The sequence below is a fragment of the Melospiza melodia genome, chromosome 6 (assembly GCF_035770615.1).
Source record: "Melospiza melodia melodia isolate bMelMel2 chromosome 6, bMelMel2.pri, whole genome shotgun sequence".
Taxonomy (NCBI): domain Eukaryota; kingdom Metazoa; phylum Chordata; class Aves; order Passeriformes; family Passerellidae; genus Melospiza; species Melospiza melodia.
The window spans coordinates 59,731,242-59,753,416 of NC_086199.1; the positions used below are offsets into that span (position 1 = coordinate 59,731,242).

A 22,175-nucleotide genomic window follows, 5' to 3' on the forward strand; every position below is an offset into this window, starting at 1 on the left:
CATGCAATTTATCCTGAATGCAGAGAATATAATGGCATTTGTCAGGAAAAGGCAAGGAAAACAAGGTCAACTTAGCCATTTTTAGAGATATGTATATGCAGATATAGAGCTATATCTAGAAAGAGATACACACAGACATACATACATACATCTATCTTTATTTTCACTGAATACTTAGCAGCTCCAGCTGGTTTCTTCTAGAACAAAGCCTGGCACCTGCAACAGCACTATCTTAACACCGCACCTAAAACACACCCCTAAAGTCAACTTACTGGAAAGAGTGATTTGGAAGAAAACCATACTTATTTAGTCATTAGTCAATCCTGCCACTGCCAGGACTTCTGATGTAAAAAACATCAACAGAAGCTTTTTAAGCATTAGCTCATTAGTTCAGTTGGTTTCTGTATTATTTCAGGGAAATCAATGTGTGTAATAAGAACTAACTCACCAAGTACATTTTTTCATTAAACTCTCATTCTTTTGGGAAGTCCTGATTGATATCCAAGTAAAAAAATATGGAAGTTAATTGACTCTAGCAGTTCAAAAGAATATTAAATAATATAAAAAAGTAAGAAAGCTTCTTCAAGGGTAATTTCAAAAATAAAAGAGTAGAAGAATGGACTTTGACAGAAAATTAGGAAGCCTTAAACGTCTTACTGGAATTGACAAACTGGAACGTCTCTGAATTGACAAACATTAGCTTAAAAAAGAATTTTTTAAATTCCCAAAATGTTTTCTCCATCCTAAAAACCACATGCCAATATCTCCTGTTTGTTTATACTATAATTAGATTTGAGCAGATTTATAAAACACTAATTCAGTAGAATAAGCATATTTGACAAATCCTCACAAGCAGCATCCAGCCCAACTGTTTTTCCTGCCACTTGACACAATGTGACATTCTGAGCAGACAGACATATTCATCACTTCATTTCTCCAACTGGTACTTAATCTGACTTTGAAAGCAAAACAATTATGAGATTTTCAAACTACAAAAGCATTCCAGTGTGCATTTCGCCTATTGGTACTATTAATGCAATTTTCAGGGACTGAAAATGGAAAAGAGAATCCCAGAGACCATCCTAGGATGTCTTCATTAACTACATGAATATATGGAGACTTTCAATATGTGATACAGACACTGTGACTCTGAGTGCAGTGATTTGACATAGAGCAGTGAATGTGTCTTTGGAACAGGAATAGAAGAAAGAAGGAAAGTAATGAGCATAATGCTTCAAAAGGACATCATCTTTATGTCTTGAAGTGGAAAACAATTACCTGCGACTTACATTGTGTAACTGTTCATGAATAAGAGGTAACTGAGGGTTGCACTTCACGTTCTGGCTCTTCAAAATTTAAGCAAATTTTAAGAAGTTTTAAGCATCCACAGTGATTAAAAGAAGGAAAATAAAATAGCATGCTAATCTCACTTATTCTATTTGCAAAACTGTGACAGTATTAAAGAGATTTGATTAGCAAATCCCATATTGGCTTTCCCAGGAGATAAATGCCTGAAAAATACCTTTCTGCACTGAAGGAAAAACTAAGTCTTCTTACATATTTTCTCTGTAAAATATTGCTCAGATTTGCACCACAGGTATTACTAACACACATTTTCCTTTAATTTAAGAAAATGCCACTTGGCCATAAAGTTAAAGACTGTTACTAACCTTTTTGCATCTCCTTTCTGGACTTTTACCCAGTGCTCCACTTGAGCCATGTTACTTTTCCTTTGAAACTGCTTATCTGGATTTGTTCTGGGTACAAACCCTCTTTTATATGAGCCAGTGCCATTCTGCTCCACCAGGCCAGCACCCACACTCAGTGAACTAGGGAGAGTTCCATTCTTCTCAGCTGGCTGAGCTACTTGGGACCAGGATGCATTCCTCAAGTCTGGAAATAATGAATCAGCTTCAGTCACTGCATGCTTAGCCTTTCCCTTTTTGGTTTCCAGAGTTTCTTTCCTGTGGATGTAACGCTCCTCCTCCTCCTTCTCTCTTCTAATCTCCTCCCGCTTATCGTATCCCAGCATTTCAGCTGATTTCTGATAACTTCCTTTTGTGTCTGTCATCTCTGCCCTCACACACTCCTTGCAGGCATCCACATGATTGACCTGGGGAACAGCTTGCTGATCCACTTTTTCAGTTTCCCTGAAAAGAAAACAGGTGTCAGTAACAAACACTGTTTAATTGAGAAAAGTTGGTGTGGTCTCTTTTACAAAGGATACCCACAAAATCACTGTCTGCAGACTGTGATAAATTTGACATGTTACAATAAATATGCTCAGCAAAACTCAATTGCTATCCCAGTTAGAAAAAAGTCACCTTTATTGTGCTGTCAAGGTAGCAGAAATTACTTATATACATCTCTAAAAATGACTGAAAATACTAGTATTATATAGAAGTTGAATGTACGTTCAACATAATATTATGTACAAAAAAGCTGTAAATAAAAAAATCTTCCTGTCCTAAGAAATACTGAAAGCCAGAAAACTGAAATTAAGCTGCCAGCTACTCATGGCAAAATATATTATAAAAAAATCTTTCATATTTTTGTAGATGCCTCAGGGACTAGTCACTTCTGGCCAAGAGGACAGGGCAATACCCACATTTAAGTCACTACTATTGCCCAGGGAATTTCTAGTGGGGAGCTACTCCTGAAGAAAAAATTGCTCCATGCTGCAGTGCACACTACATGACTTCACTACCTTATAGCCTAAATAATATCAGAAATCTTGATATTTAACTTGAACACACTATAAAATGTCTGAGGATTCTGAAAGTTTCAAGTCGCTTTTGACATATAACATACTTCATTTGCAATTTTCTTCATCTCCCTATAACAATAACCTTCTCAGCAACTTTTGTTCTCACAAAATGCAATGGGTTCTCACTGATCTCAGGGTGGCACCCCATCTCTGAAACTAAGTTCAGCTTCTTAAAAGGATTATGGAAAGTAAATTTTGAGTAAGTGCCATGAAAATATTTTTTTCACTTCAGTCTAATTAGAAAAGAATAGTCTGCTTAGGAGTAATGACATTGGATCAATACTTCTAATGTGCCAGACTTCCCCAATTTTTCTTTCAATTATTCCTGTCCTTACAAAGAAGATAAAGATAGAGGTACCAGATTGTTTCTTGAAATTTAAATTAAATCTAAAAAGTCTTAACACGATACCATATTGAATGCAAAGCTCTGGAAGAGACACTGATCCCTTCATTATATTTGACTGGCCAGAAGGAAGCAGTGTGAGATACTCAGAGAAATGCACCCTAACATTTCAACCCTCACAGCCCACAGTGGCTAAAGCAGGGCTGTCTCACACAGCAGTGCTCCTTCACATGGAGGAGCAGGGAAACAATCACATTCCAAAGCCAAAACATCAAGAAGGCTACATCAATTTAAAGAAAAGGAAAAAATCTGGAAGCACATTTTGGCACAGCTGAATTTGTTCATTATCAGTTCATACCTGCATAAATTAGTTGATATCCATTAACTCTATGCACTTATAATTTATCTGTCTTTAGCACTCTCTTTCCCCTTAACAGCACTTCAATCCTAATTCTAAACACTCATTTGAAACAACTCATAAAATTTCTTTTCTTTCTCTTTTACTTCTCTCCACCCAAAGGCAGCCAATTGGCTGTGGCAGGTGTATGAATTTGCCCACAGAAATTGGAACTTTTTACCTGAAATTCCCTAAAATATTACATCTATAGAGAGAAATTAATCCTGGTCACTAAATGTGGCCACACAACTTGCATGCATACACAGATACTGAACACCAGGTTTCCTGAATTAATACCAGTTAGCTATTTTGCAACAGAATAAATTAAAAATAATTAAAGAGAAATTAAATTTAAAATAAAGAGAAATAAATTAAAGAGCATTAAAAATAATTCTTTTAAAAATGGAAGAGTTTTATGTACATATCTACAAACAGCAGTGTCAGATACCACCACAGGTGCAATTTATGGAAGATATGAAATTTTTGTAAGATTGTAAGGTTTTTTTTATGTCAAATATTAATTTTTCTTTTAAAGCTTCTGAGTGGAACTTGCCTCTTCAGTGAGGAGCGTGTCTGCATGAGAGCAGCCTGGTTCATAGCCCGGATCCAGGCATTCATGTCCTCCTGGGTGTCTGCACTGAAGTAGTACGTCCTCATCCCTGTGTGCTCTGCCTGAGAGCCAATGACAGAATTCTTGTTATAAATATATGCCCTCATACCTGTGTGAACAGCCTGGAAGAAAAAAAGAAGTAAAAGTCAGACAGAGCTCTTTCACCTTTCTCCCCCCCAAAAATTAACTTAAAAACAACTTTTCTTTGACTGCTTCTTGAATTTGGGGTGAATTATCACACTGCCACAACGGGCTATAAGGGCAGCAAACTCAAAAGGCACTCTGAGTATTACTGAAATTCTTCTGCCTCTTTCTGGCATTATTAAGCTGAAAATCCAGTGCTTCTGATTTTTACAGTGGGAAATTTCAGCTTTTCTTTTTCTTTTAATTGATATATTTCATTTGCCACAAATACTATACTAAACAAATGGAAGAAATCCCTATACTGAACAAATTTAAGAAATTCTCAATGAGATGTGCATCAGCAAGTCAATTTTCCCAACTCATTTAATAAAGAAATTTATTCAGACAAAACATAGGCAAAAATCTTATCTTTTAAGCAATTAAACTGCTAATTTAAGAATTGATTACAAGGCATGTTAGGATCTTTTGGTTAAAGCGTGCACTTGAACATGGATTAGCTGCAAAGTCACAAGACTTACTGATAAAAGTTAGTAATACTGATGGAATTATCACAGCACATAAAATACTGGCAATTATCTCTGCACACTAAAATTCTCCATGAAATTCCACTGCAAACCAGAGGTACCAGGCAATTTCTCTATAAATATATTAAATATTCAAATGGATTCAATATGGAATACCTTTGTAACTCTAGGCTAGTTGAATTTAATAAAATCTCATCCATATTTGTATTAGCAATAGTATAAAGATTAGAAAAACATGTAAGCCCTGCAATACTTCAGATTAGCAGGGAGATACTCATCTCTTTACTTGCCCAAAAAACTGAAGGTAGTATACTCTGCTTGAAAGCTCTTGTAATGATATTAAAATGAAATCAGTAATTAAAACTTATTTTTATAAAACTAAGCCTGCTATCACACACAAAAACTAATAGCATTAAATACTGCTGAGATGGGGTTTTTTAAGAAGAAAAATAATTATATCAAACTTTTAATATGGCTACATCTGTTTCTAAAGGGTAAACGTGCTCTGTAAATCCTGCCTAAATAATTGGTCTTTTTATACTGATGATATCCTCTCCCCCATGTCATTCTAAATCAAATTTTAAAAAAATTATTGTAGAGACAATCATAGATGGCTTCAGAAATACAACAGCCTTGACAAAACCCAGGCTATTTAATGCAGTGTAGCCCTTCCTAAACATTATAACTTCAGTTGTTTACCAAGAATTTCCCAAATTACCATGACCTTACAGACTTGTATCAACAACTCCAATGAGCAAAATATGTGCTTGCTATTACAGTGCTTTTAAGCAAGTTCTGTGCAGAATGTCCTTCCTTCCCCTGGCAGGCTGTTCCCCTGAATGTGTGAAACGTGGCCCTTCCCTTCTGTGCCTCAAGCAAGGAAGGCTGAGCTTGTTTTGAAAACTGGAGACTGAAGTAGAACAGCCAGCTAGAAAAAGGAGAAGGAGGAGGAGGAGAAGGAAGAGGTTACATAAAGAAGTCAAGACTCTCTCCTGCTCAGAAGAGTCTGCACTTCCCAACAACATTGGCCGAAAAGAGAATACAAGGTGGTTTCTTCTCAATTCCCACCATTAGCTGCTCCCCTGAACACAGGAAAACAGGACTTACACATACTAAACAACAGCTCTGATCAACCACATATTTAGAAATCAAAGGACTTTATTCATGTTTCCCTGGTTCTCTGGTGTTATTGGGGGGTTGTCTTTTTATCTCCATTTTCAGAACACAAGAATGCTCAAAGCAAATATGATTTGGAGCATTAATTCATTTTAATTTACAGTTACCATCCAGTGTATGAAGAGATCAAAAACTGGCAGCTCCAGATATAAAGGAAAAGGGTGACTTTATTGTGAGACCTCATGACTACAGAGCTCCTCCACAGAGCAGGTTGATCCCACAGAAGGTGTTAAAATTCAGAAGTGAATCAATTCCTGCAGCAAAGCAGATTATGCATGTCCCACTGCAGATGACACAACTATTAACTGGTTTTATACTTGCTTAAAAAACCCAGAATTTTGGTGAACTATCTGTGGAGACTGCATAGCACACCAAGAAATGGATTTAACAGACGTCTTAATTGACCTGTATGCCCTGATCAACATAACCCACTTGTGTTTTAGGTTTCTCTGTGAACACAGCTGCAAGCGCTGCCTAAGAGGCTGCAGGTGAAAACAGTATCAAAATGCAAAGTGTGCTGCACCACTCACTCCTGAGAGACTGAAGCTCTCACAGACACAAACATTCCCAGCTTCAGAAGGGACAGTGGAGACGGTGTGTCATTACCAACAAACACAATATCCTGTATTTCACAATATATAACACTGGTTAAGGGAAAATTCAGATTTATTTCAGTTATTTATTAGTAGTGTGTTTTAAATGCAAGAAAGCCACTTTGTGCCAACATCCTGCAGCTGTCCCTGCTGGCAGACAGAAGCTAGCAGGCTTTTTGGGTTTGGGATTTTTTTTAAAGCCAAAGCTATTATGATGGCTAGAGCATACTAAAGAGCCTAGAACACAGCACATGCTCACATGTACGCCATACACACAACAGGGAAAAAATAATATTGGTACCTATTCATGCATTCAGAGGCCTTAATGTGGATAGACTGAGAAGAAAAGCAGTCTCTCTCCCATAGTGCACAGTAGGAGAAATGGACAGTGAACCCCAAGAGCATATCAAGAGAACAAGACAAGGACAAAAAAAATTAAACAAGTTAAAATCATTTAAAAATTCATGTTAAAAAAAAAAAAACACAAAACAAACCCAAACAAACAAACAAAAAAAAAACTTAACAGACTGTACTAAAAGTAACTAATGCGCTACAGCTGTTGTGTTCACCTCCACTTGTTCAAAGTACCTAAGAGAGAAAAGCCACCATTCACAGAACAAAGGGATAACTAAAGGAACAGTTTTCTAATAACTGTAATCTTGCCAAGTTAGTTCTGTCAATGACCTATAATGGACAGAAGATTCTTCCCCTGAATTTTGATATTTACAACCTTTTCTGAGCAAAATTGAAATAATACTCTGAGCCTTTGCTACAAACTCAACAACAGCCCACTACACCCTAACTCATCTTTCATCCTTAAATAATATTGAGCTTTTTGAGGATTTCTAGAAGCTTGAACTCTCCCCTCTTCCAAATTCCCAAACAGCATCTCTCAAATTTACAACCCTTGGCATTTCTTCTCCTGACTCCCCAGACCCAGAATAATAAGGGAGCCCCCTAAGGGAGCAACACTGACTCAGAGAACATAAAGGAACAAACTACAGCAATTTTTTTTTTTTTTTTTTTTTTTTTTTAGGAAAACCACCAAGATCAAAGAAACAGATAGGAAGTTCGTCCTGGTCTCAGTGGTCTAAGCAATGAACAAATACTTCCATTAGTAAGACCAATTAAAAATAATTTTCCTTATTTGAGGACAACAAGGCTTCTAAAGAGACTGCGAGGACATGAACCTCCATAAACTGATACTATTCCTGTCCAAAATTATTGTATTACTGCAAAGTATAGTCACTTCTCTGTTAATCACAAGTATTTCCAGCTATATATGTAATGCTCTGCAAGCCTTTTCACATTAAAATCTAAACACTGAATTTGTGCTCACTCATATTGGTACCAATGAAAAACTATTCTTTTATAATGCAGCTATTAGACTAACTAAATATCTTTAGGATGCGAGCTGCTGAACTAAAACTGCAGTAAGGACCCTGAGTTCCAGGCTCACACACAGCTTAGTGACAGTGGCTTAGAGCCTTAGAGCTAGTCACAGCACTTTGCTTGGCACACGTAGAGAGGACTCAAAAAAGAGTCAAGACTCAAAAATTGTATCAAAATAGAGACCTAAAAGCACAGTTTCTAAATCAAAGAAATTAAATACACATACTGATATATTTCAAAGTAGGGGTTTGATTGATTTCAAAAGCCTACAGGCTGTTCTGCAGGCCTGTAATTGTTAAACAGCCAAAGAGACAAAAGCTTAAGCTGGACCTCAGAGGGCGATGAAAGGAAAAGGATTTTGAGAACACCTACAGCACACGTTTAATTTAACACTTTGCAGGGTTCAACACAGACCCTATTGAGCACGTGCTTCACAAGCCTCCTTCTAACCAAATCATATGCAAAAAGCACCCATGTATTTTGCTTAGCAAATTTCCTTCCTCTAGTTTTGCAAACAAAAGAGTTGATTTTTTTCCAGTTTTGCTGTTTCCCTAGCTTCCAAACTCACTCCTACTTCAAATGGGAGACAATCCTGTTGTAACAGAAGATTTACAACAACCTCAGTAAAGAGAAGGCTAAATGTAAGAAATGCCACAGCACATGCTCCACTCATTCAGGTCTTTAATGCAAAAAAAGTCTTATCTTTATTTTGGGCTTAATCTGCTCGTGTGTTCTATTTCTGGCTGTGCTATGCTGCGAGACACCATGTCCAGCTGGGCTCTGGGTCTGGAGGTGTTCTGAAGAGAGGAGATAAAGGCAATGGCTGCTGAGTGATGGATGCCAGCACGGGGTGCTCCTGCTGTGGGGAGCCCACAGCCAGCTCTGTGACCACTGAACATCAGTGCTGGACAGGGTCTGTGCCACAGGAACCGCACAAAATCCTCCTGGCTGCCCTTGGAGCTGGGTCTGAATAAAATCACACTGCAGCATCCAGCCTGCAGTCCATCATCAAACACCTAAAGCAGAGTTACAACTGGCCTGACAAACTGATGCATGAAATGTTGATTTTTTTTTTTTTACAGAGTTTGCTAGCATAAACTTTCTTTTGCTATCAACACCCTATTTCTATCAATATCAATAGATATAGATAGACCCTGTGTGGAAAGTCTCATGTATTTCCAGAAAAAGACTCAGATTAAATACCTGGTAGAGGTCATACAGGTATGATATCCTAAAAGGAACAGGAGAAGTCTGCATTTACTTCTGGAAAGGTTTAACCATGACCAAACCATGGATTCCACTCTCCTTGGCCAGTGGTGACTTAAGAGAGTGTGTAAACACCATTTGAATAAAATAAAAAGCAGGGAACCCTAGAAAAGCACATTGAGTTCCCCTCTTTCAGTACATGCTTCCTCCTAGGAAAAGGCTCTAGAAAAGGAGGGCTTTATGAATCACACTCAGTAAATACTGGAGGTGGAATGTTTTTCTTAAACAAAGATTTCTTTGTAGTTTTATCCCGATAACTCATGCTCAATGCATTTGAAAAGTACAATAAACATTTCCACAAAGTGCACCAGGTCTTTTTAAAACACATTTCCCAAGTTAATATTTGCTTAATAAATTTCAAACCACTATCCACTTGAAAACAGAACTGAAAGTAAAAAAGGCAGTCTCAACTTTAAAACACCTCAAAAAAACCCAAAATGCAATAGAAAGTCACATGTTCTTCATAATTTCAGCACAGAAAATATATAAACAGAGACTCCTTCTAGATCTCCTAAAGTATGTCTGATCAGAACCTGATTTGTAAATTAAAGTGCATAGCTGATTTGCTTGATAGAAAAACAAGTTCTGCTCTGACTTTAAATCTGCCACAGGCATGGAAGTTTCTCAGCTTTGCCTAAGTGCTGTAGTTTGGACAATCACTTGGAGTCAGGTTTGGCACTGTCGAGAAATATGTTTTATTTCATATCTGTGGGCTTTTATAATGAAGACTAGAACTGCAAATTATATACTTATATTTATTTTTAGAAAAAGAAAAACCACAAAACCACCCATAAGCTATATCAAACAAGAGTACTTGTTCCTTTTAAGAAGTCTGTATCACTTAGGATGACCAAGTGCTGTCATAGTCTACCTGTGAGATCTGAGTCGATATTTTTCTTTTTAAAAAAACCACAACAAAACCAAACAGACATCAGTCCATTATGAGATCAAGTATTCTATTATAAAGTAAATAAGACTTTTCTTTCAATTTGTACACAGTACTGGAACAACTTGTCAATACTAATTTCTGATTTTAGAACCAGGCTCTTTACTCAGGGACACTTCATTAAGCTCTAAGGACACTTACAAAGTAACAGACGTGAATGTCAATTCATAAGCAAAAAAAAAAATGCTATGTCACATTTCAACAGGCAGTCAATAAACCTGTCTGCTTTTAAAAGCTAGTAACAAGCAAAATAGGAAAACAGATGGTGTTCTTGTTTACAACAGCAGCTTTTCTAACGCAAATAAACTGTGATTAGCGGATAAGCTTTGCAAATGTACCTTAAAAGAAAATTTGCGATTGATACGATCTTCAGGTCCAACTGGAGATATGACATAACTGGGCAATGGGATGCTCCCCAGAACAGACTCCTCTCTGCTGTCTGTGGAATAAAGAAATATAATTTAATTCCCTGCCCTGTTTAATGGGCAAACAATATATTCTCCTTTATGGACACAGAGAAAACAGGCATTACGCAGAAACAACAGTGGCTCAGACTGAACATAAGGAAAAGCATTTTCCCAAGGACAGAGCAGCAGGGGCACAGGCCAAGGGAGAAGCTGTGCCATCTCCATCCTTGGAGCTTTTCAGTGCCTGACTTGATTAAACCCTGAGCAACCTGGGCTGACTCCTTTCCTGACCCTGCTTTCACCAGGCACTGGGATGGGACACTTCCTCAAGTCCCTTCTGACACAAATTCACTTATGATTCAACACCAATAATACATGCAGAAAAATGCTTTAGTTTTAAAGAAAACAAGTTTGGAGTTTGTTTTCCTAATGAGATTGAGCTTTTATTGAGTTATTTTTCTTTTTTTCTTAGGGGGGGGGGGGGTGAGGGTTGGATGCTGCTTTTTAGCTTCAGCCAGAAGAACACACTTCAAGTATAAAGCTTATTGTGCCAAATGAACAGTGACAGGCTGAAAAACATGATGGACTTTCCATTTAGCACTGTACATCCAGGTTAATGGCTATAATTAGGAAACCTCTCTTACTGCTGACTCCAAGGGATCGACAGCAGAAATGCAGCATCTAGAAATATTAATTTCAAGTCTGATATTCTGTAATGCTTTTCAAAAATTGTAGTACATGAAAACTTGAAAAGAACCTTACCTAATACCTAGTTTGGTCTAAGATCACATCTAACCTTTCTCTTTTTTTGGCAGAATTGCTGGATTCAGAAGTTCTCAGTCTTACTTTGTCCCTTAGATAAAAATTGAACCAATGCCGTGATCTGGCCATAGCACATTCTTAAAAAACCCAGATGTCCAAGTCCAAGCAAGTAGTTCCCAGAACACAGACCAGAGATGGAATGAATCTTGTTTACTCCAGTCAGATGTTCTGCAAAGTAAACTGCGTCACTCACCAAACATAAACAATGTGAAAAAATATCATACAGCATCCTTTGCTTCCCCTACTCTGGCCTAGAATTTGCTGTGCATTTAAGATGTCTGGCCAAGCAATTGTTCCACTGTTCATCTCAGAACAACTAACTTTGACTGAAGAGCTCAGTTAGTTCATGCATTCACCATGATTTGTACAGGTGAACTATTCAGACTAACCCAAAACAGCTAATATTTACTCACCTTTGTAGTAAAACAAACAAAAATCAGCAAGCACAAACCATCGTCTCTTCCATAACCGCATTCCAGAGCTATCCTGAAATGCAAGAAATGTGGTACACTTTTCATTTAAGGAAAGCTAACAGGCACAGTGTTGATCCAGTGAGTAGTTTACCAGAAGCTTACCTAAACATGATTGCTAAGTGCAAAACAAATGGTTTCTATCTCAGCAAAACGTTGTGTACTAAGATAAGAGGCAAAACATCCAGCTATAAAGTAATGAGGGCAGAATAGTCAAACTGCTAATTTTCATTAAGTAATTAAACCCTCATCCCTAACAGCATTCAGATTAACCTTGTACACAACCAGTGCTTATTTTATCTGCTGAGATTTATCTGCAATAAGGAAACCAAGTGTGTTTCTGGATGGCACAAACTCCAACAAAGATTGCCTGCAGACCAAATGAAAATCACTACACAGCTGTGAAGTATGACCTCACATTTCAGGCAATGATATCCTATAATTCAATCACCATATGTTACCCATGCCTAAAATGTAATTTAATCAAATATTCCTTATGAAATAAAACAGGATGCATAATGTGCAAATTTTAAGGAAGTATAATATAATATGCCTGTGGAGATATATATAGATATAGATATATATATAACCTTGTCAGAATGAGGATTATTTGCATTGAAATTAATTTCTGAAGCTTTTAAAATTGCCAGACTATAACCTAGGCAAGTACAACTTGTTCAGCTCAGGTAGGCTTCGATGGGACCAGCAGGATAAAAAGCACCTTCAGATTTTAAGGGTTTACAAGCAAGGTTAGGGGACAGAAGGAAATAGGATATACAACATTGCCCTAGCTATTTCCCTCCTCCTTTCTGCAATCAAATTATCTATGGAAGGACTTTCTTCCCTTCCCATTTTCATGCCACAAGGCTGGCAACACATACTGTGTCCGAGTTCTCATTCTGTCCTGAGAACTAATGGACTTGGGTAGTGGATGTCACCGGAGCTGAGAGTGGAGCACAGCAGAATTACATCTCTCCACCCAGGAGGAAGCAGACAGCTGTCAGCTATTTCACTTTCATGTAAAACCATAATTGTAAGCCTCAGATTTCAGCCTTCTCCTGCCCACCCCTAAATCTAGCTGCTGGATCTCTGGTGATAATCTGGAAGGCACAGGCTGCCAAATGAGAGGCAGGGGAATTATTCTCATATAACAAACAGCTTTATTTACTTATTACACCCAAAGATGTGTTTCTGTCAGCTTAAGAGTTCAAGACACAGCAGCTGTAGAATTCTGTTCATTGAATGAAATTCTGTAATCCAGTCTTTGCTGGCTACTGTGAGCTGGTTACATGTCCCCATTTCCCATCATTTTCTCCCTCCTGCTTCTGGAGAACAAAAAGGCATAGGGACTGGAATTCAGCCTTTGATCAGGTTATAAGGGCATAACCAAGTAGATAGAATAAGGCCTTCACAGCCAGCCTCAGGCTGACTGTGTTCTGAGGGAGTCAAAGATCAGCCTGACACTGAGCCAGCAGGACAAACCAGGGAAAATAACCACATTTAGATAACAAAGTTACAGCCTCAACACTGAGCTGAGATGGTGACTTCCATTTATCAGTTCCCTCTTCTGAATCAAAGCCATTTGTAAACCTTGGGTTTCACACTTGCCAAGCACAAATTCCTGATTATGGAAGTCTGTGGAAGCACCCAGCACTGCCCTGTGCCACCAACACTGGAGCTTCTGCTTTCTCAGGTCCTTAGAAGCACTGGCTCCTCCTTGATGCTTGCACTGAATATATGAACAGAACCAGGTGATCAGATGCATACCTGCTTGTGCAGCCAGCCTCTTACTATCACAGGGACATTGGGATTCCTCCTGATGGCTTGTTCCCTTTTTCCAAAGCTGTGAACTTTGCTTCCAGTCTTCACAACCTGGAAAGTATAATGGAGCAGTGGTTTTTAAACCATCCTGAGACTCATTTCATATTACAAATACTCTCACTGCAATAACTTACACTTCATTACACAGCAACAAAGTACTCATGGCATTTTCAAGGGCAAGTAAACAGGCAGTGATATTTACAACAGAGCAAAGTCAATCTTCCACCTTCATCAGGATGGTGTGCCAGCTCCTGCTGAAAAGCAGCAGCGCTGCTGTGTCAAGTCAGAAGGCGGAACTGTGCAAATTTTAGAGTGCTTGGGAAGAATATTTGAGAGCTGCATGCAAGTCTGTGGAAAATATTGCCCAAGTCTCTTACACACACAGGACTTTGAGTAGATAAATCTTACTCTTGCTCTTTGTTTGGCTTTTTGGGGGGGGGTTGATGGAGTTTTTTGGTGGATTTGAATTTTTCCTTCCTGTTTAAAGTCAAGCAACATTGATAGCTTAATAAAATGCTTGGACTCTGGCCCTGCAAACAAAAGGAGAAGACAGTGACACTACCAGGGAAGAGACCCACACAGCAGCCAGTGGAAATCACAAGGCCTAGGTAATGGTCTGTGTCTTACTGAAACCTCAGTTTTGACCCACATGGACAAAACTATTTCAAAAACAAACAAGCAAGGCCCATCCACGCATGAAAAAGCACTCAATGAGTAATTTGCCTGTTCTTTTCCAGCCTCAGCCCAGTTTGCTCTCCAAGTGCTTCAGGACAGACTACCCTTACAGTTGCTGCCAACCTCTCCAAGAAAAGAGCTGTCCAAATTCTTTCCTAAAGTGTCTCTCTTTTTAAACTCTGAGCTTGTCAGGGTACAGATGCTCTGCAGACAAACAGCAGCTCTGGAAACAAGTATATTCATCACACACAAGGGATAATATCAGAAGAATATCTCAGTGTACTGCTCCTGCCAGGCAGGCAACATCTGGACTAGAAGACTGCTGTCTAAAATGCAAATAATTCTAGCAGAATATTGTAACTTTAAATGGATTCTGTTGATTGATTGGTGAAGGCCAGACTTTACCAATCAGCACTAAATTTCCTGTGTTAATGAAGGGTTAGGTAAAACCAGTATGAAAAAATGCACTTCTTTTTTGGTGCTACAGCATATGAAGCAGTGAGGCAGATTTAACAGGAGTGAGGAGCAGGATTTCCCCAGCAGTGCCACCTCCCCAGACAGCTCAGTGAGAGCCTGCACATGACCCAGCAGCACCCAGGGCACCACAGGAAAAACCCACACTTGTGCACCTGTCCAGGGCTGCTGGCACAAGCCCAGCAGAGCAGGCTGTAAAATGGGTTTCTGAGGAACTGGCAAAAGCCAGTTCACAGCAGAAGTCAGGTCAGGATGGCATCACCAAATCTCCCAGGCTGTGTCTCTGCCAGACCTGTGCTAAGGCACTCAGCCAACAGGCTGCAGAGCACTGGCTTTGTGCAAACACAGCCATGTAAGGGCTTTGGTTAAGAAAAATTAGAAGTAAACAAGACAGTTGAGTTTTTAAAAATTGCTGCCCAGTGTTAAGATGCAACAGCAACATTAAAAGGGTGATGAAAAGTAATGAGGCCAAAATTTGTTAAAGCTCTGAAAGTCAAAATTCTATTTTTATTTTGTTTTTACTTTATTTATACTTTGCAGCTGAACATAAATCAATTTACAAAATGTACAGAATTTAGTTTTCTAATCTTTCTCTCATGTATATCTTTGGAAGGGTGAAGGAACTGAGGAGCAGTTGAAGTGCAGCTGATCTAGCCTTACAGCAGCATTTAAATTTGGGGTTTTGTTTAAAATCAGATATTTTAATCAAGCACTTTCTCTGATATTAATAATTTAAAAATGCAGACCACAATGTAGAAAAATCATCCTTGGACTTGGTCAAAGGACCAAATAATTTCTAAGGCACAGGAGTAGGAAAATTTGTCCAAAGGCTGTGTATTACATGTCAATCCGATACCCATAATGGAAACAAAATTATCTTTTTATGGTGCTTTATGTAATTAAAATTCTCCTATAATCTTCAGTATTGATTATCTCATTCTGCTCTGGAATAAAACAAAGCATAACAGATACTGCAAAGCATAACAGATACTTAATCATACCTTGTTTCCACTGGCTAGACTAAGAAATTGGTTTAAAAGAAAAGGTGTATTTTTAAACTATTTCTCTGCACTGCAGTAGTGTGTTCCTAACTTGAGTTCTTCTGATATCATTGTCAGGAGTTTAAAAATGCAGGCCAGCACAGCTGTCTGTATCACTGAAGACACAAAAGTCACTTCTGACTTCAGTACATTTGTTATGCTGACTTGCTTGTGAATGACTGCTGAGTTTTTGCAACAAAACTCAAAAACGTCAAAAGCCAAAATTTTCAAATCCCTTTCCATCACTGCCTCATCTTCTTGCTTACAGCAGCTTGTAGCTGAGGAGGAAAGTTGCTAACTCGTTATGGAATTTTTTTCTTTCTTTTAAACAGGACTAACAAAAAAAGTACAGACAGACTTTTTAAAATAGTAAACAGGAAGACTGTATTTTGGTCAAAACATGCAAATACATATGCATAATAAAACATGGAACTTGCAATCTAGAAGGAATTTTTAAAAAGTCGACCCATAAAAAGCCACCTGTTTAAGTCATAAACTCTTTTAAGTCAAAAAATCTCAGAGTTTCAGTTAGAAACTTATGGATCCTTTCAGTATCTCTAAGAAAATGAGACATAATCCTTATTTTTCAGATAGAAAAAACTGAAACTCTGCAAAAATCACCAAATTTTGAGCATTCACATGCAGTGGCTGTGAGCTAGACCCAGTGCTGCACTCCAGCTCCAGACAGCCCCAGAGCTGGCACATCACATTCCTGCCACCACTGCTTGCTCCAGCTGCTAGACACATTCTTCACTTGGATTCCTCACCACTTTACCTCAGGGAAATACCAGCAGCTACCAGTGTCACCAACAATTCAATGACTTGTGTTATGCAGAACCCATCCAAAACATTCTCTCAAAGTGCAGATAGTAAATACATTCCCTACAGTCCTTTCATTTTTGACTTGGCCAAAGTCCTGTGTGGCACAGTAACATTTACAGACTTCCATTCACACCACCACATGTTTCAACAGACTAAATTCCAAATGTACCTTGCTGTAAAACTGAAGAAGACCCTTATTCTTCCATAACCTTAATTATTAATCAATATAAATGGCTTTTAATATGGTCAATCATGTAATTGAATTGGCTATGAACAAGCAGATCTTTGGGACAGAGAATAACTGCAGTTTATCAAAATGCCCTTTTGCTTTTCATTCCCTCAAGCTCATACCCCTCAAATGTCAAAGAGTAGGATAGACTGCATTGCTCTCAAGTCTTTAGATTTCTTACTCAGACAATTCCTGCATCAAAATACTGGCCCCAAATGTGCACAGCTCTATAGAAAAAAAGTTTGAACTTGGCTAGGATTCCAACACAATGCATACACCATTCTCTGATGGCATTTGCAAGACCAAATTATAGAAGCATTTAATAAAAAAACAAAACTCAGCCATGGTTAATTTTGTTCTAAGTAGAGAACATGAACGTGATTGTGCTTCATGTCTGCATCGGAGAACTCACTCTTTGAAAGAATGATTATGAAATTCAGGGAAGAAAACATTTGGAAATAGATGGAAGGACTTTAAAATCTATTCTCAATCTCCTAGAAGTCAATCTCAAAGTGGAGGACACAGGTTATTTTACAGCCTTTTTTCTCACAGCTAGTCCACTTGAAATAACTTTTGTGTTAGACTGTGAAGGAATTCAACAGATATGACTTTACAAAACAAGGGAAGTGATTTCAAGTCTGTTAACACATGCAATGATGAAACATTGTAGGAATATGTAGGAAAGATGTTGTTTCATCTTAATTAACGACCCAAAGTAAAATGGATCTTATAGCAACAAACTTGGTGAAGAAGCAAAGTGCTGACAAAGCCTCTGCAAGAGCTTTATTCTAAGGCTCAAGTTAAAAATTCCACACCTGGGAGCCTGCCAGAAGCATGCACAGCCACCCTTAGAATGGACTGCAGCCAGAATAGAAAGAGAGACCAAAACCAGACCAGGCAAAGCCTTGGGAGATGGTTCTGGATATTCTCTGAGCTGTGATGGAAAGAGCATCACCCTCCTGCTCAGCTGTGTGGTTCTGACATGGCCAGCGAATGAGCCCCCAGCATGTGGGCGGCCTGGGAGTGGAATCCAGTCCCCATTTTTGGTCTCTGCTGGATCAGTGCAAGCAGGTGACAGAGGGAAGCAGCAGCAGCAGCAGGGCTCAGAGGATGCACGCTTTCTGGCAGAAGTGTGATCCTCCAGCTGTGCCACTGGAGAACTCCCCAGTTCAAAGCACCCTATCAGGTCCCCAGTAAGTTTTTGCTGGTTTAAAGAGGGAAAAAATGAGCTTTCTGCCTCTAATGCAGGATTCAAAAACTCAGAGTAAGGAGGATAAATACAGTAAAAACAAATGCCAACATACTTCGGTAAATTCAACTCTTCATCAAAAAAAAGTGTTTCAACTAATTCAAGCAACCTACTAAGCTTACTGTTTACAGTGATAACTTCATCTAGCACTTTAAAGATAAATGCATTCTTGAGACATGGTACATTACAATCTTTGTGTTGGTTCAATAACTTATACATTGTAGGTTTTAAAAAATAATTTTTAAAAAATTAATTTTCAGCTTCTCATGAAATTCTATAATTTCCTATACTCAAGCACATCAAAAAATTAGATGCATAGTAAAATAAGTATTCCAACTAAACAAAACATCTTTGCAACCAATTCAGTGAAGCCCTTTCTTAAACTCAATTACATAAAAGGCTGCTCACTTTTACATTTAAAAGAAAACCAACTGAGAAGCTTAAGAACTGCAGTCAAAGCTAAGAAAATTATCTCTGCTAATTCTTTCAATATTGCTCTATCCCTTTTTATCCACCCACTACCATTGTCACTGTTCTGTAATTTACTGTAAGGTCAAAGAAGTATTAAAATAGATGGTGACACTTCAAGTACAGCACTTTATTATACTTTGTTCAATAATGGACACAGGTCCTTTGTCAATGACAAGGAATGGACTTTTCTATTATTAAACATCATGTGTGTGAACTTGATGCCTGCACTGCTTGTGCAATGCAGTGAGGGCAGAAAGGATTTAATTGTTACTAGGAGGAGGAAAGGCAGTAAGATTTCATGAAAAATTAAGAACTGCAAATTCCTGGTATCATACATCATATCTGGCCATATACACTGAACTACTAAAACACTTGCTGAAATACTAATATTTCATATATTTACTTCCACTTGTAACACACAAACTTTCTATGTCCCAATAATCACAATGTAAGAAGTCACCATTCAATGCTGTCATGTGGGCATGCAGTGCTCCTAAAAGAGCTGTAACAGTGCTGTTACTGCTGCATACAGTGCTGTCAAAAGGTTTGTGTCTGGGTAGAAGATATTACCTCTTCTCTGAGGTCCGACTAGACTTCGAGCTAAATCCACAGCCCTACTGAAATCAGCATAAGAATACTGGATTTAAGATCAGTGAAGTTGTGATCAACAAGATGAAAAGAAAATATTTTCCTTTACCTTAGAGGCAGGTTTTGCATCAACAGCAGACGTAGTTACTGCAGTGGACGTTTCACTGACCATGCTTGAAGGCCTTTGGTTTATTTGTTGGTTGGACATAGATGAATTCTGTCTAGAAAGCAAACAAAACCAGATAATCTAAAGCACATTGTTTCCAACATTGAGTGTGGCCTTTTTATGTTTAAAATTCACAGTGTGCAAATGAATGACAAGTTAGTAAAACATTTCCTGTGTTTCTGCAAGCTCCTTTGCACCACTCCTGTCATTTAGATTTCAGGTCTTTCTCAAGCAGTGACATCTGATGATTGGTATTTGTCTATGCATCAGTAGGGAGAAACCTGCCAAATTGTCTGCAAACCAAAGAGAGAATCAAGATCTAACAAGGAGTGCAGGAAGAGAGAAGATAAGGCCTATGCAGTGAAACCAAACTGCCCAATTTAGAGAATTGGCCAAACCTGTGAAAGAGCCAGTACTGGGGAGAAAAGGACAGGAATCAGCACTTGGCAATAACAGGCTTTTTATTCAAAATCAAATTGAGCCTTGACTGCTGTTAGATCTTTCACTAACTTAATGCTGTATCTTTGAATCTGCCCAAAATATGATTCATAGCACAATATGAATTATTAAAATACCTTTTTAAGCAAAATGGTGCAATTCAAGGCAGATAGTCGCTAGAAATGTGTAATTTCTGAGTCATCCTAAGATTCCAGAAATCCTGATAACTAGCTCAGATATCCATTTAAAGCATGAGTGAGGTCAATCCTACCAGAAGAACCTGTTCAACAAGTAAGAATTCAGTACAGCCACCCATATGAAGAATTGAGAGGATAGATAGAAGGGCAAAATAAAATCTCTGAGAAGAGAAGCTTCAGCAGCCAAACTCGACACCAGCATTGAATGAAATTAAAACCACAGGTGGCATTTTCAAAAATCATTAACAACATAATTTAGCAAATAACAAGTAGCAATAGAGTCACATCAGAAAAGAAAACACAACAAAACAAACAATTAACAACATCTGATTTTCCTTTTCCCAGTCACCAAAGCCATTTATTAGAAAAACCAAAAATGGTATAGAAGCTACACCAAATATGGTTGCTGCTACCACTGAAATCCAGATCTGAACTCAACAGAGAACAGAATAACTCTGAGTTACCACAGAATTATAAATAATTCTGAGTTATCATGAGAACAGAGAAGAGTCTGTGATTTCAGTAGCTCAACACAAGGTTTAACAGAGAGCAAAATATTTGCCACCACTGCTCTTCCTCAGTTACAACCTGAACAATTATCTGTTCAAAAACTGGGATAGGTGCTTTTTCCTTATTTTTCCATTTGTGACCAGGGTTTCAATGAAGCTTGCAAGTAATTAATACAAGTTAGGTCCCATTTTATTTATATCTTGCACATCTGACATAAATTCCTTCTTTCTAGATTTTATATATAACCTCAGGTCCAAGATGTAAGAACAACCTACAGCAGGCCCCTAAAATTCCTGACCATCCTTTAAAGCAAGGGAACTTAAAGGTGTCAGTTTGAGTCCATTTACCTCACCTCTAATGAACCAGCTACCCTGGTTCAGCATTTAATCACCTTTTAATCCAGACTCTGCAAAACGCAGATTAAGAAACTTCCCATATATGACACTGCCTGACTAAGCTATTCCTGTTGATGAAAATGAAAAATACTATTTAAATTTTGACAAATTGAAATTAATTTTTCCAATAAAAAATTAATGAAGAAGAAATAACCCCAGAGGAATGGTTTTAACTTAATATTTCTACTCTGATTTAACAGATTTTCTCTATTCCCAAAAATGCTGTTTCACAGCAGGTTAAACATACTGCACTTTAAAAAAATAGAAGAATTACAGAGCAAAATAAGCTTTCTGTTTAACAAGACCATCACAAGAAAATCATAATACAATACAGAATGATAAAAATGTAATTTCTAAGCATTTAGTATGTGATCATACTGTGATTGCCCTTCCACTTGCCACTACAAGTGATCACTGCCAAGAAACCAGGCTTTCCCTTTCTAGTAGTATCAAATTAATGACAAACTTCAAATTCACAAGAAGAAAAATGCTCTTTAAAAATGTGAGGTAGTTGCCATGGAAGAATTCAAATAGCAAGCAAAAGAGACATTAAGCCCATTGAAAGAGAAAATACATTATTATTCTCATTATTCTCCTATAACAAGTCTTCAGCAGCAAACCTGGTAATGCAAACTTGCTGTACCCAACATTTAACAGAAAACACAAAACAATACTGCAAATTCATTTCAGTATTTGTATATAGTATTTCAAGGCTACAATAGGATTTTTGCATGAAATCAGAACATAAAACTCAGGTATTCAAGTCTTTTAACAGCTATTGAATATTCTCAGTGTTTTTAAAAGCAAATAAAAACAGGCAGAATATGCAGAATTACCTGAAACATCCTGGCCTGTTAAGGGAATTAGCATTGTCCTAATAATATTTACAGATTCAACTTCAAAAATAATTGACTACAGCACTGACTCTGTGCATTCAGAAACATTAGTTCAAAGTCTCTATTACCAAAGATGTTTGATAATAATACCTGTTATCCAAGGTACCCCATTCCGTCTTCATAGTGATGCTGTTTTACTGTTTTCAGGCTGGTTTTTTACTGCCTCCCACAAGTGTGTGAATGCACACACAGAATTGCAGTGTGTCCATTTGGAACTCCAATACTGTGTAAATATTTTTAAGTACTTGAAAATAACACCCTATATAATATCTCCTGTCAAGCAACTCCCTGCTCTACTTAAACATTGCTAGTATGTCTCCAGAAACCATATTTACCAGCTGAAAAAA

The 22,175-nt window shown here is 37.9% G+C and overlaps 1 protein-coding gene across 8 annotated transcripts in view; it reads right to left on the reverse strand.

Annotated features, from left to right (window-relative positions):
- Window positions 1-22,175, reverse strand: part of PLEKHA7 (pleckstrin homology domain containing A7) — a 144,670-nt gene that overhangs the window by 34,865 nt on the left and 87,630 nt on the right. For 7 of the 8 annotated variants that reach the window (XM_063158549.1, XM_063158547.1, XM_063158555.1 and 4 more), the window contains 6 exons: window positions 19,336-19,447; window positions 13,625-13,729; window positions 11,801-11,873; window positions 10,497-10,597; window positions 4,061-4,239; window positions 1,671-2,150 (listed from right to left, as the gene is read on the reverse strand). In XM_063158549.1, coding sequence (XP_063014619.1) covers window positions 1,671-2,150; window positions 4,061-4,239; window positions 10,497-10,597; window positions 11,801-11,873; window positions 13,625-13,729; window positions 19,336-19,447 — 1,050 coding nt within the window. The remainder of the gene's footprint in view (window positions 1-1,670; window positions 2,151-4,060; window positions 4,240-10,496; window positions 10,598-11,800; window positions 11,874-13,624; window positions 13,730-19,335; window positions 19,448-22,175) is intronic. The other variant, XM_063158550.1, reaches the window with a different exon arrangement.